General features: G+C 37.0%; 1 protein-coding gene across 5 annotated transcripts in view; it reads right to left on the bottom strand.

Moving 5' to 3' along the window:
• Positions 1-15,238, bottom strand: part of PPP2R3C (protein phosphatase 2 regulatory subunit B''gamma) — a 31,857-nt gene that overhangs the window by 8,898 nt on the left and 7,721 nt on the right. For all 5 annotated transcript variants that reach the window (XM_006152411.3, XM_027773398.1, XM_027773397.1 and 2 more), the window contains 7 exons: positions 14,907-15,019; positions 13,646-13,743; positions 12,742-12,812; positions 7,280-7,412; positions 5,969-6,024; positions 5,815-5,890; positions 4,119-4,255 (listed from right to left, as the gene is read on the bottom strand). In XM_006152411.3, the coding sequence (XP_006152473.2) occupies positions 4,119-4,255; positions 5,815-5,890; positions 5,969-6,024; positions 7,280-7,412; positions 12,742-12,812; positions 13,646-13,743; positions 14,907-15,019 (684 nt within the window). The remainder of the gene's footprint in view (positions 1-4,118; positions 4,256-5,814; positions 5,891-5,968; positions 6,025-7,279; positions 7,413-12,741; positions 12,813-13,645; positions 13,744-14,906; positions 15,020-15,238) is intronic.

The raw sequence follows: 15,238 nt of genomic DNA, 5'->3' as shown, positions 1-15,238 counted from the left end.
TTTTTCTTAAAAAAAGAATGATTTAACTTTATTTTTATTCATTTATTTTAATTTGACCAGAGAAGGACAGAGTGAGAAAGACAAAAAGAAAAAAAGTGAGAAAGCAAGCCACCAGGTCTAGGACTCGAACCGCAGTCGACTATGTGGGAGTCTGGCGCCCTTAACCACCATGCCACCTGCTGGCCACTCCACCATGTTTTTCAAGCTGCCAGTTCCAGGACTCAAACTACATGGTAGTGATGTGGGATCCAGCTCCCCTAAACACCAGGCCATGGGTTGGCCCCAGTATGGTTATTTTTTCTAAAAATTTTACCTGGAATGAATAGAAGGATGTATTTAAACTGTTATTTTGAAATAGTACTTACAATTTTTTAATTAGGTGATTTCTAATAAGTTGTCATGAGACCGCCAGATAGTCTACTGTTAACTGAAACTGTTCTTTTCCCAAAAAAAGGCAAAATACAAATGAAAACTAGAATGACAAGAAGAAAACAGAAAGCTTTCTCTATGAAAAACAAACACTGAAGAGGTTACTTTTTCTACGTGGTGAATAGAATACTTGGGAGATGCTGAGAAAATAATTTTATATCTTGGAAAAGAATCTGTAGACCAAGATTAAGAATTTCTTTCTCGGGCTAGCAGGTGGCACGGTAGTTAAGCCAATGAACTCCCACATTGTTGACCATTGTTTCAGTCCTGGATCTGGTGGTATTAAACTCATGCCAGGCAGATGTGTGTGCATGCCCAAATCCTGAGAAGAGAATGGAGGCATGATTATCCCTCTGGGGATGATTTCTCATTTTCTGTCTCTCCAGTGAGTGCACAAACTCTGTAGGAAAAAAAAAAAAAACAAAAAAAAACTCTCTTAAAAAATAAATAAATAAAAATAATTTCTTTCTGCATAAATTGAAGTATAAAGAGTTAAAAAAAAATATGCAGCTTCAGGACCAGCAGATGGCCTAATGGTTACACTGCTGGACTCCCACATGACTGACTGCAGTTCATGTCTCGAAACCAGCAGCTTGAAACTCATGCTGGGCACATGTGTGTATGTGCCCAAGATCCCAGGAGAAGAACAGAGAAGGGATTGAGGTGTGGCCATCTCCCCTGGGGATGATTTCTCACTTTCCCTCTCACTGTTTCTCTTTCTCTCTCTGTCTTTCTCTTGTGAGCCCATGTGCCCTAAGGCAAAAACCTCTAAAAGAAAAAAGAAATGCAGCTTCATCATGGTCTAATTCCGTCCATAGTTATGACCTTTTTTTTTTTTTTTTTTCACCATAAGTTATTTTTCTACTAAAAGTTCCTCATGGGCTACTGTCAATAGCTTTGAGAGTTACAAAATAGATTCTTGCATCTTCTCTTCCCTTTTCCTTTACTGGTGGTTAACACTGGTGTTATTTAACAAATTGCTATTAATGCTAAATTACACAATGTAAAACCCCATTCTCTTCTGACTATATGACTATTTCTTCAGCATTGTTAGCTTGCAAAGTTTATCAGATTTTTAACACACATTTTAAATATAGAAATGGTGATTTTATCAAGTATTTTGTATTACTGGGATAAAAAGACAACTGTATATTAGCTTTAGCTGCTTAGTTACTTATACAAGATTAAAACAACCCTGGGGCCGGCAGGTGGTGTGATAGATAAAGGCACTGGATTCCCATATGGCCAACTGCAGCCTGAGTCCTGGACCTGGTGGCTTGTTTTCTTGCTTTCCCTTTCTCTCTCTCTTCTGTCTGGTCAAATTATAATAATAATAATAACAAATGGAATTAAATAAATAAATAATTCTTTAAAAAAAAAGATTAAAACAACCCAGTTCTCAGATTTAAATCATGACATATGTGGTACTGTATCTAACATGGTAATTTAATGACTGAAATACCTATAAGCAGTCCACTCTCCGATATAGTAAGTGCACTGACAATGAAATGGATAAAAGTTTCTATTTTCTATTTGCCCTGAGCACATAAGGGAAGTGTTTTTAACTGAATTTATCTTAGGACCAAAAGTTCCAAATCTCAAGTAATTTGACTGATGTATATTTTTAAAGATACCATTACACATTTATATATAATGTGTATCACCTCAAGAAAAGGGCTTGGGACCAGCAGTTGACATAATGGCTTTGTCACTGAATTCCCATGTAGTCGACCGCAGTTCGAGTCCTGGGCCTGGTGGCTTAAACTCAGACCAGGTGCGTCTGTGTGCATGCTCAAGATCCCAAGAGAAGAATGGAGAAGAAGGGATTGCGGTGTGGCCACCCCCCCCGGGGGGGATTTCTCGCTTTCTGTCTCCTATTAAGAATTTCTTTCTCGGGCTAGCAGGTGGCACGGTAGTTAAGCCAATGAACTCCCACATTGTTGACCATTGTTTCAGTCCTGGATCTGGTGGTATTAAACTCATGCCAGGCAGATGTGTGTGCATGCCCAAATCCTGAGAAGAGAATGGAGGCATGATTATCCCTCTGGGGATGATTTCTCATTTTCTGTCTCTCCAGTGAGTGCACAAACTCTGTTGGAAAAAAAAAAAAAAAAAAAAACAACTCTCTTAAAAAATAAATAAATAAAAATAATTTCTTTCTGCATAAATTGAAGTATAAAGAGTTAAAAAAAAATATGCAGCTTCAGGACCAGCAGATGGCCTAATGGTTACACTGCTGGACTCCCACATGACTGACTGCAGTTCATGTCTCGAAACCAGCAGCTTGAAACTCATGCTGGGCACATGTGTGTATGTGCCCAAGATCCCAGGAGAAGAACAGAGAAGGGATTGAGGTGTGGCCATCTCCCCTGGGGATGATTTCTCACTTTCCCTCTCACTGTTTCTCTTTCTCTCTCTGTCTTTCTCTTGTGAGCCCATGTGCCCTAAGGCAAAAACCTCTAAAAGAAAAAAGAAATGCAGCTTCATCATGGTCTAATTCCGTCCATAGTTATGACCTTTTTTTTTTTTTTTTTTCACCATAAGTTATTCGTCTACTAAAAGTTCCTCATGGGCTACTGTCAATAGCTTTGAGAGTTACAAAATAGATTCTTGCATCTTCTCTTCCCTTTTCCTTTACTGGTGGTTAACACTGGTGTTATTTAACAAATTGCTATTAATGCTAAATTACACAATGTAAAACCCCATTCTCTTCTGACTATATGACTATTTCTTCAGCATTGTTAGCTTGCAAAGTTTATCAGATTTTTAACACACATTTTAAATATAGAAATGGTGATTTTATCAAGTATTTTGTATTACTGGGATAAAAAGACAACTGTATATTAGCTTTAGCTGCTTAGTTACTTATACAAGATTGAAACAACCCTGGGGCCGGCAGGTGGTGTGATAGATAAAGGCACTGGATTCCCATATGGCCAACTGCAGCCTGAGTCCTGGACCTGGTGGCTTGTTTTCTTGCTTTCCCTTTCTCTCTCTCTTCTGTCTGGTCAAATTATAATAATAATAATAACAAATGGAATTAAATAAATAAATAATTCTTTAAAAAAAAAGATTAAAACAACCCAGTTCTCAGATTTAAATCATAACATATGTGGTACTGTATCTAACATGGTAATTTAATGACTGAAATACCTATAAGCAGTCCACTCTCCGATATAGTAAGTGCACTGACAATGAAATGGATAAAAGTTTCTATTTTCTATTTGCCCTGAGCACATAAGGGAAGTGTTTTTAACTGAATTTATCTTAGGACCAAAAGTTCCAAATCTCAAGTAATTTGACTGATGTATATTTTTAAAGATACCATTACACATTTATATATAATGTGTATCACCTCAAGAAAAGGGCTTGGGACCAGCAGTTGACATAATGGCTTTGTCACTGAATTCCCATGTAGTCGACCGCAGTTCGAGTCCTGGGCCTGGTGGCTTAAACTCAGACCAGGTGCGTCTGTGTGCATGCTCAAGATCCCAAGAGAAGAATGGAGAAGGGATCGTGGCATGGCCATCCCCCCAGCAGGTGATTTCTCGCTTTCTATCTATCTCTGTCTTTCTGGCGAGCGCACACACCCTATAGCAAAAACTTCTCCAAAAGAAAGAAAGAAAAGGGCTTGTGGAACCTGCAGGAGCCTACATTTTAAAAAAGTATCAGCAGACTTAAACTACTACCATTTCTCCATCATAAGTGAGACACTCCTGGAAAACACGATCTAAGAAGACGTTCGTCATGGTTGCTGTTCCATAGCGGGAGAGTTCTTCTTTACTTAGCATGCCATTGTGATCCTTATCAAGATTCAAATACTGGCCTTGGGAAGAAAGATAATAAAAAGATATTTATGAACAAAATAAAATTTTAATTAAAAGACAAAAGAATAGGCAGTAACAAAGTTATTTTTATTGGTTAATATTTTGACTTCAGGGTCAACAAGTGGTGCAGAAACTATGATGGCTGGGTCCTTTGTGGTTCAAGTCCCAGACCTGGCAGCTTAGAAAAACATGCTAGGTGTATATGTGCATGTGTGCCCAAGAAGAGTATGGAAAAGGGACTGTGGCATCGCTATCCCCCTTGTGGATGATTTCTCATTTTCCTTCCATCTCCGGTGAGCACATGTACCCTATAGCAAACTGGAAAAAAAAAAATTTTTTTTTTCTTTCAAGCTAATTATGTTACACTTAGTGTAGTGGCCTTTGTATAGTAATATCAGCTATCTTTTGCAGTCTTGTTCAGAACAACTGTTAAGCTAGAAAAAGGCAAAGTAAACCTATCATGAAGGCCATGGCCTTTGGATTATTTCAATTGCATCATTTGCTTTCAGTTTACAACCTTTTAGAATAACCTATGTTTCTAAATTAGATGGAGGTAGGGTGAACAAAAAATACTGAAATGCTTACACTTGAAAGCAGAGGTTGGGCCTAGGCAGTGGCACAATGGTAATACAACTGAACCCACATGGGGATGGTCTTACATTCACATCCTGGGCCCTCCCTGAGCATACTGTGCAAAAATGTGAGTCCTTGTGATCTGGACTGGCTGAGATTGGGGGTGGAACATGGTATGAAGACCCTGCTGGAGGTCTTGGTTTCTTTCTTTCTCATGGAAAAAATTAACTTTAAGTATTAACAGTATGAAGAAAGAAAGTAAGTATCAAGAAACAAAGTAGGTATCACCTTTCTGTGTAGATTCTGAGAATAGCATTTTATTTTTTAAAAGATTTATTTTTTATTTATTACTTTTTTTTTAGAATTATTTAACTTCATTCATTCATTTATTTATTTCAATTCAGCCAGAGAAGGACAGAGTGAGAGAGTGAGAGTGAGAGAGGGGGGGGGGGAGTGAGAAAGCAAGCTGCAAGGTCTGGGACTCAAACCATGATCGGCCATACTGGAATCCAGTGCCCTTAACCACACCTGACCTGCTGGCCTGTATTATTATTACATTTTAATTTGACCAGAGAGAGAAAGGGATGGTAAGAAAGTAAGAAAGCAAGCTGCCAGGTCAAGAACTCAACTGTGGCTGGCCATGTGGATGTCCAGTGCTTCAACCACCATACCACCTGCCTACCCCCAGCATTTTATTTCAAAGCAAGACAGTAATTGGTGTTCATGATGATGCTCCTAAGCCAGTAAGAAAGAATCAAATCATATTCTGTCCATTCTATTAAGAAGTAAGAAAGTACAGTAACCTAAAAACAGTTTTCTTGAAAGAAGTAAATTTTACTAACTTAGAATACCAAATCTTAATGCAGTTCATATACTTTGATCTTAGGACTTTGATCTTAAATTAGCCCATGTATAAAATTGTCCTACGAACACCAGTTACCCTAGGAATTTATAATTCAAAGTTTAGCATATGGTAGTAACATACCATAAACCCTTAGGGCAGAAGGAGCAGAAAACCAATTTGTTTCTTGACTTTCCTTGGATAGTTCCTCATCCCTTAGCTAAAGAAATAAAGAGACATAATTAGGAGATAGCAACTGGAAAGTATCAATAATTAAGTGGTCTGAAAACATGTTTACCTCCAATAAATCATCTAGGAAGCTGCATGCTAAAATATCTTGAATTTTTATCTTCCCTTTAAAGAACAAAAAGAAACAATTTCCTTTTAAGAACAAGAGCAATTCAGTGTTTAAAAGGTTGTTATTACAAGAGAAATCATGATTTATATTTTTAAGGTAACTCTTATGCCCCAAAGTCCTTACTACGTATTACAATGGAAAGTCTGCAGGGAATATTTAATAAAATCTCTATTTGTATACCCCCAACTACATAAATCTAAGTGATAAATTACTTGTAAATCACACTGACATCAGATTCCCAAAAAGGTTATGTCAACTACTTTGTGAATATAGATATGATACTGCTGGTAATCAGACTGGTTTTCTCTGAATAAGAGGTTCTGGAACAGGAGACAATACACAAGTATGGGTAAGAGCACTGATAGGAGTCTGAATGCCACTTCTACATATGTAACTACCTAAATCTCAGTTGCTTCACTATGAAACTACCTTCTTTATGGAGTTAGGAGAAGAAATTGAAAGAACTCATGTAAAATGCTTAGTACTGTTCCTGGTACATAATAAATAGTCAAAACAGCTATTATTATTTTATAAAATTTCAAAGGGAAAAGATGTGTGTGTACCTACAAAAGAGGATTTTGAAAGGATCAATAGCTAACATGTGCTATGATGGACTCATGACTGGAATTTTAAGGACAGAAGGACAATCAAGAACCTTGGTTAGGGCCTTCTCTATCCTTTCTTTGGCAATAGTTACCTGTACTTAAGTCTGGGCAAGTTAGAACAATTGATAAAACATCCTAATATCTTAAGAGCAAATTTACTAATCTGATCCCCATTTCATGTAGTTAACTTGAGAAAGAAAAATACATCATGAGTAAATTGCTCCCATGTCCCCAAATGCAAATTTTTCAACAAAAAGAACAATTCTCCAGTTGTAGGGACAATAAATCATATCAGAACAACTAACTTCTTAGAACTGGAAGGGGCAATAATGATTGATTATGCAGTTCGTATTTCTTTCTAGGAATGAAGAAAACTATAATAGGTTAGGTGTCATCCCCACTGTCACCCAGTTGGTTATAGTCAGTATAAGCAAATTATAAAAAGGCTTTATATAAACCTAAATCAAAGCACTGCTGCTGTTCTTTCTATATTTTCCTATGTCCTTGAGATTTTCCAGATTATTAATAGCAATGACATGTTAGAAAAATAAATAAATGACATTTCCCAAGCCTTTTCTTTAGTTACCGAGATTTAGACATAACAACAGCCTCGTAATTATCTAAGTTAGATGAAATTTTCTTTTACCTGTTCTTAGAGGATCTAAAAAGAAGAAGAATTTCCTAACTGCTGTACAAACATAAAAGGAGTAAAAGGATTTTTCCAGCCCATCTAATTGTGGCAAGGTGGGGATAAGTTCCAGTATGTAGTTTTCTAAATCCTGAAAATAAAACAGAACAAAACTTTAAAGTGTTTAATGCTGAATACTGATTCTTCATTAGATACTGGAATGTAATTTCAGTCCTAAACGTTAATATTATATTGATAATGAATTAATATTAATAAATTATTAAATTAATATTGTATAGATGATGAAATCCATGACTATGTCAGAGGTAAAACTAAATTTTGCTTTTACTAATTTATGTTTTTTTTTAAAAAAAGTTTTCTTATCTTTTTTTTTTTAAGATTTTTGCTAGAGGACACATATACTTGCTGGAGAGACAAAAAGAGACTGAGATAGAAAGTGAGAAATCACCCTCCAGGGGAGATGATCATGCCACAATCCCTTCTCCATTCTCCTCTCTGGGTCTTGGGCATGCACGCACACGTGCCCGGTGTGTTTCAAAGTGCCATGTCCAGGACTTGAACTTTGGTCAGCCATGTGGGAGTCCAGTGCCTTGACCACTACTTCACCTGGCCCGATTCTCAGCATTTTTATTTACGTATTGTTTTTAGAGAGGTTTTTGCTGTAGGGCATGTGTGCTCGCCAGAGAGACAGAGAAAGACGAAGGGACAGAAAGCAAGAAATCACCCCCTAGGAGGATGGCCACACCACAAGCCCTTCTCCAGTCTCCTCTCGTGATTTTGGACACACACACACACACACACACACACACACACACAAACACCCGGTGTGAGTTTTAAGCCACCAGGTCTGAGATTTGAACCAGGGTCGACTATGTGGGAGTCCAGCAATATAAATATTATGCCATCTGCTGGTCCCATTTTTTTTTCTTTCTTATTTTTTCACATTTTATTGATGTACAAAAAAAAAATCTTAGATAATTTCAATAGCAGGTTCAGCTGATATATACATATCTGTGAGCACATGTCTAACTTTAGGCATAAAACTCAGTGAATTAGAATGAACATACTATAAAGTAGCACCTAGCTGAGGCTATATAGTTTACTGAAGTCATTAAATAGGTTTTTTAAATGTATTTTTTAATTTAAAGAAAAGCAGTTTGAGCTTTAATAAATTAAAGTCATAAAATGTTAAGAGAAATTTGCCTAAGACTTAAAAGTTAGGAAAAAGGTTAGGATTCTATTCAAATAGTAGGTAGATGAATCTATTTTTAAAGTAAATTCTTTTTTACGCGAGGGAGGGGAGGCACACTCAACAGTTACCATGTCAAGACCCACCCAGTCTCAGTCAGCCTGAATTATGGGCATGCACATACATGCTTGGTGTGCTCAGGGAGGTGCCACAATACGAACCCAGGACCTTTCTTATATGGGTCCTATTGTATCATCACTATTCCACCACCTAACCCCTCTCCTAATTTTTATTGAAATTTTAACATATTTTGAGTAATACAGTAGTATTATTGTATTATGTAATAATATGTAGTATCAATAAAAAAATACTCATTTAAAAGTCTTCTCTCACCTATTTCCTCTCCTCAGAGTTACCTATTATCAGCTTCTGCTGTAGCTTTCCAAAGATTACTGATGGAAGTATAAACCAATGCATATATTTTAGGTCATCAGAAAAGTCTTTCCTGACAAGCCTTACACATACACGTATACATATATACAGATATACATATAGATGTATATTTCTCTCCCTCTTTCACACAGGATATAGCAACATACCATGAAAACTGCTTTTATCATCTAACAGTACACTTTACAGTCATTTCATACTGGTTGTCAAAGAGTTTCTAGTCGGACCAGCAGACAGTGTAATAGTTAAGTTACTGGACTTCCACATGGCCGACCGCAGTTTGAGTCTTGGACCTGGAAGCTTGAAACTCACACTGGGCGCATGTGTATATGTGCCCAAAATCCCAAGGGGAGAATGGTGGAGAAGGGATTGCAGTATGGCCACCCCCCAGGGGATTTCTCACTTTCTGTCTGTCTTTCTCTGTCTCTCTGGCAGAGACACACCCTCTGTAGCAAAAATCTCTCTTTAAAAAAAAGAGTTTCTAGTATTTTAAAATATTATGTATTAGTTCATCTTATGGTGGTACTCAAATCTATTAACTAGCCTCTACTGGTGAATGTTTAGGTTGTTGCTAATCTTTTAGCACATTTAAAAAAAAAAATCTGGAAAGGGCCAAGTTACTTTTCCATTCATAAATATTGTGGAAGAATATCGGGGGACCAGCAGATGGCATAGTGGATAAGGTGCTGGACACTCCCACATGGCCAACCATGGTTCGAGTCCTGGACCTGGTGGCTTCCTTTCTCTCTTTCTCTCTCTCTGTCTCTCTCTGGTCAAATTAAAATGAATGAATGGATGAATATAATAAAATAAATAATTATTAAAAAAAAAAAAGAATATCGGATACAATTTCATTAAGTACAATCACTGGGTCCAAGTGTATGTGCATGGACAACTTTGACAGACACTGGCAAACTTCCTACCAACCCACACAGGACATGTACATTTTACACTCCCACCAATGATGTAAAGACTGTATTTCCACAGTTCCCAGAATATGCACCCAGGCTCTTGGGAGCACTACAGTTAACTCACAGGGGTGCGGCAGGATATTTTAAAACACTAAGGGAAACACAGCAACATCTGTCATATACTGCATGATAGACATTGCCGTGAGCTAAAACTTCTAGCTTATTCTGAAATTTAGATTGCAAGATATTCTTTTAATGACAGAAATTTTGCAAAGCTAGGCTTTTGATGGTTCCTATGATAAGTACCACATGAAATTCAGTGCAAAAAATGAGGATGACAATGTCCAACCCAATTCCCAGGTGTGAGTAGGTTTCTATGTGCACCCATGTCCCATTAGTAACTTACTTATGAATGAAGTGAAGTTGGGTTGTTGGAAATGTCATGACACATTTTTTACATAGAAAACCATCAAACTATGTCACGACATTTCCAACAACCTAATATTTTCTTTAAAATGTCTAATAGGATAGGATAATAAGTTCAATGAATATTTTCTTTACATTGATAGAACTGGTTAATAAACGGAACTGTTGCTTTAACTTTGCTTAGGATTTCTGCCCTACAGGTAGTTTTTAAATTAGGGATTTCCTCTGGCTCTGGGGCATGGTGGAAAAAATTTATTGAGACACTAAGGATGTCATTAAAACTATTATGAAACTTTTTCATTTTTGTCAATCTGATAGGTGAAAATATTACCTTCATGTAGATCTAGCTGCCATTTCTCTTATGTGAGATTAAAAGTTTTTTCATTTTTTTAAGAGGTTTTTGCTATAGGGTGCGTGCACTTGCCAGAAAGAGACAGAAAGCGAGAAATCACCCCCCAGGGGAGATGGCCACACCGCAATCCCTTCCCCTCCATTCTCTTCTTGGGATCTTGGGCACGCTCGCACACGCACCTGGTGTGAGTTTAAGCCACTGGGTCCGGGACTCGAACTGCAGTCGACTACATGGGAGTCCAGCAACATAGCCATTATGCCAACTGCTGGTCCCTAAAAGTTTTTTTGTATAATGAAGAAGTATTTGGGGGCCAGTGGGTAGCACAGTGGTTGAGGTGCTGGATTTCCAGATGGCAGACCTCAGTTTGAGTCCCAGACTAAGTGACTTGTTTTCTTACTTTCTCTCTCCCTCTCTTTCTCCGTGTATCTCTGGTGAGCATGCGTGCCCTATAGCAAATTGAAAGATAACAATAATAATAAATAAAATTAAAGAATTCTTTAATAAAAAGCATTTATGTTTTACTTTCTGTATACTATATTCTTTGTCCAGTTTTCCAGTGAGTTAGTGGCATTTTCTTCTTGATTTCTACTGGGTTGTCAGAGAAGTTGTGACCTATTTTTCTGTGTTTTTCTATGCAAAAATGGATCATGGTTTCTGACAACCCAATATTAGGGTAATTGGTCATTTGTTATTGATTTTCAGGTTATTTTCCCTAGTTTATTTCTTTAACTTTGCTTAGGATTTTTGCCCTACAGGTAATTTTTAAATTTAGCTAAATTTATTAATTGTTTTTTGACTTCTGAACCTTTTTCTTTAAAGAATTATTTTATTTAACTTTATTTATTTGTTTAATTTGACCGGAGTGGGACAAAGCAACAGAGAGAGAAGGAAAATGAGAAAGCAAGCCACCAGGTCTAGGACTTGAACAGCAGTTGGCCATGTGGGAGTCCAGTGCCCTTAACCACCATGCTACTTGCCAACCCCTGACTTCTGAGTCTTGCTTGCCAAACTTAGATAGGCTTTCCCTATTCCAAGATTATATATTAATATTTAGTATATTATGATTTATTAAATTTATTTGAATAGTTTTAGTTGTGCTTTAGCCTCTTTAAGTGTAATGTTTCTGATAGATCTGAAATATTTTATAATTTAACTTTACAGAGCAATAGCATCTCAAAATTAAAAGTGTCTAAAATGGGACTCTCTTCTCACCCCCAATCTGATCCTTACTTGCCTTTCTCCTATTCTAGCAGTATTTAAAGCAAAAATTTAAGACTCCTTTTTGGTTTCTACTTTTCATTCACCTATGTCCCCTTTCCCCAACATCCCACCCAGCAGCAAGCTGTCACTCTAACCCTTGATGCTATGCTCTAACTACATTGGCTCCCTTCTGTTTCTAGACTAGGTCAGGTTTAGTTTTGCCTTGGAAACACAGTACATGTTCCTCTATATTAATCTTCATAATGCTGGCTTTTTTCTCATCCTCATGATTAAAATTTAATCTTATCTCCAGGTCTATATCTAGTCTACCTTAGTTATCACTAACTCTTTCTAAAATAGCTCTTCAATCCCAATCATAACTTTGCCTAGTACCCTATTTTATTTTCTCCATATGACTTGTGACTATTTGAAATAATCTTGTATGTAATTTAGTGTCTGTCTCCACACTCTGCTAGGGAAAATGATCTATAAAGCTTAGATTGGTATCAGGCACCAATTTAGTGTTCTCACTAAGTGCTTATTTAATAAGATTTAATAAGTAAATGAAAATTTGCATATACTAAAGTATAGATGTTGGTTTGGAAATCACTATCTTTTTTGGGAGGGGGAGATTTTTGCTACAGAGTGTGTGCGCTCACAGGAGAGACAGAAGGTGAGAAATCACCCCCAGGGGGATGGCCATGCTGCAATCCCTTCTCCATTCTCCTCTTGGGATTTTTGGGCATGCACACACACATACCCAGCATGAGTTTTAAGTTGCCAGGTCCAGGACTCGAACAGCAGTTGACTACATGGGAGTCCAGTGACGTAACCATTACACCATCTGTTGGTTCCCCCAAAATCCCCCACCAATAACCACTGTTAACATTTTGGTGTCTGAAATAATTATGAAAAGTAGGTTAATACTTACAGATTCCCGAAGGTACCCTTGCCCAGCGACATCATATAAACTGAGGCCTATTCTTGTTTGATGAAGCCAAACTAATGATAAACAAGATAATAAAATGATTAAGGTCCATCCTTTAGCATTTATATAGAACAAGGTTAGAGGTACAAGCTAATTCAGTAACTTTAAAAACTTCTTTCTTCTCACACATTATATAATCATTAACTCTCAGATTGTCTGAAACAAAACAAACATACATAGAATGGCAGACTTCAACAACTCTATCATGACTAAAGCTATGATAAAACTGATGCCCCTTGAGGACATCATTCTTTGCTTATTAAACTTGGTGTTCTACCAAATAGGGAGAGCTAGTGTAATGTTATGCCTTCAGTGAAGCTGCTCTTATTCTACTGAGATTAATTACAAGAACAAAATATTAGTTAAAGATGGTATATACTAAGATTTCACCTATCATTATGGGACTTAAGAATTGTTAACAACTCCAAGTTATTGAATAGAAGCTCCTTGAAAGTGATGTGTGTTTGAAACTATTAATATTCTTTCATGCAACTCGACCTGTGATATACTGAAGTAAAATTACCAGTAATTTAAAATTATTTCAAATCAGCATCCATTAAAACTCTTGCTTTAGCTTTTAATATTTCCATACTTCTACTATATTTAGGACAAATGAAAAAAAATTTTATAATAGTGAACCCAAATTTATGGTAGAAAGTCATGCCTCTTATAAGCTTCATGAGATAATAATAATATTAATAGTATAAAAAATCCTGGTAAAAAGACAAAAAATTCTGCTACTCAAACTTAGCAGAGTTGTTTCACATGTAAGTACTATAAACACAAAGACCAAAACCCTGGTTAATTCCCTGGTAGAAGGAGTTCAAGCACAATAAAAATGAATCACCTTTTCTCATGACATAATTAAAGAACTGCATGATGGAAATTCTTCCATATGAATCTGTATGAAGGAGTTTAGCAAAGATCTTTGCTGTGAAAAACTGCCTAAGGGAGAGAAATAAAGATTAAAATGATTTCCCAACAAATTACTTTTCTGTAAATTAGCAAACAGCATAAATTCACACAATCAGAAATCAAAATGATGGCCAGCTGGTGGCATGGTGATGAAGGCTGCTGGCTCCCACTGTGGCCAACTGTGCAGGTAGGAATCCTGGACCTGGTGGCTTGAAAAATAAGCTAGGAGCATGTGTGTGTGCCTAAAATCCCTAAAGGGGGAAATGGAGAAGTGACTGCAGAATGACTATTTACTATGGGGGTTGCTTTCTCATTTTCCTTTTTTGCTCTGTCTCTGGGGAGCACATGTACTCTTTAACAAAAATGAAAACAAACAAAACAGTGGAAAAAGAATTAAAGAGACTACTAATAGCTCAAAACTCACAGTATTAATTTGTCTTTGCATTTTGTTTTCTTTTGTATTAGTCTGTTTTAAGAATGAAGGTCTAGGAGTCACCTGGACTCAGTGACTTGAAACTCATGCAATGTGCATGTATGTTTGCCCAAATCTGGAGAGGAGAAGGGATTGTAGTGTGGCCATACCCCCTGGGGGGTGATTTCTTGCTTTCTGTCTCTGTCTCTCTCTGTCTCTATGGCAAGTACATGCACCCTACAAAAAAAAAAAAATCTCTCAAAAAAAAAAAAAGATCTTAACTTAAACCTTAGATAATAAATTTCAAAATTAAATTTTAAATAATAAAGCTTATACACTTCATTATTTCTTTTTCTTTTTAAGCTCCACCCCTACCGCAGGATGTGTGCACTTGCTGGAGAGAGAAACAGTGAGAGAGGGAAAGTGAAGACAGACTCACCCCTTGGGGAGGATGGCCATGCCATAATCCTTTCTTGTCTATTCTCTTCTCCAGCTTTTTGGCACGTATGCACACACACCTAGCATGATTTTCAAGTCACCAGGTCCAGAACTCAGTTGGCCATGTGTGAGAGTCCAGCACCTTAACCACCACACCAGCTGCTGGCCCCCATTATTTCTTCTAATAACTTCATACCAATGTAGTATTTTTTTATTGTAAATGATTTTATTTAATTAGTAACTCAAATAGACTCAAATGCCATACCACTAACTTTAATCTTCATTAACATTTGAAGCATTTAAAATGTTTAATATAGCATACTCCTTTGTTAATTATTCTTACTTGCACTTTGGTCCAGCTTTTTCACCAACTTTCAAAAAACTTTCATAATTGATCATTGCTTCTTCTCCAATCATAGGTGGTGTTTGGTGTTTGTCCAGCAAAAACCATAAATTCTTAAGAGAATTGCAGAAATGAAGATGTTATACGTCTACACAGACTTAAACACACATTAAAATGACAGTCATGGGGCTGGCAGGTAGAGTGGTAGTTAAGGGTACTGGATTCCCACATGGCCAACTATGGTTCAAGTCCTGGACCTGGAGGCTTGCTTTCTCGCTCTCCCCACCCCTTACTCTCTCGCTCTGTCCCTCCCTGGTCAAATTAAAAGAGAG

Source organism: Tupaia chinensis, unplaced genomic scaffold, assembly GCF_000334495.1.
Source record: "Tupaia chinensis unplaced genomic scaffold, TupChi_1.0 Scaffold000350_1, whole genome shotgun sequence".
Taxonomy (NCBI): Eukaryota; Metazoa; Chordata; class Mammalia; order Scandentia; family Tupaiidae; genus Tupaia; species Tupaia belangeri.
This window is presented reverse-complemented; position numbering and strand designations above follow the sequence as displayed.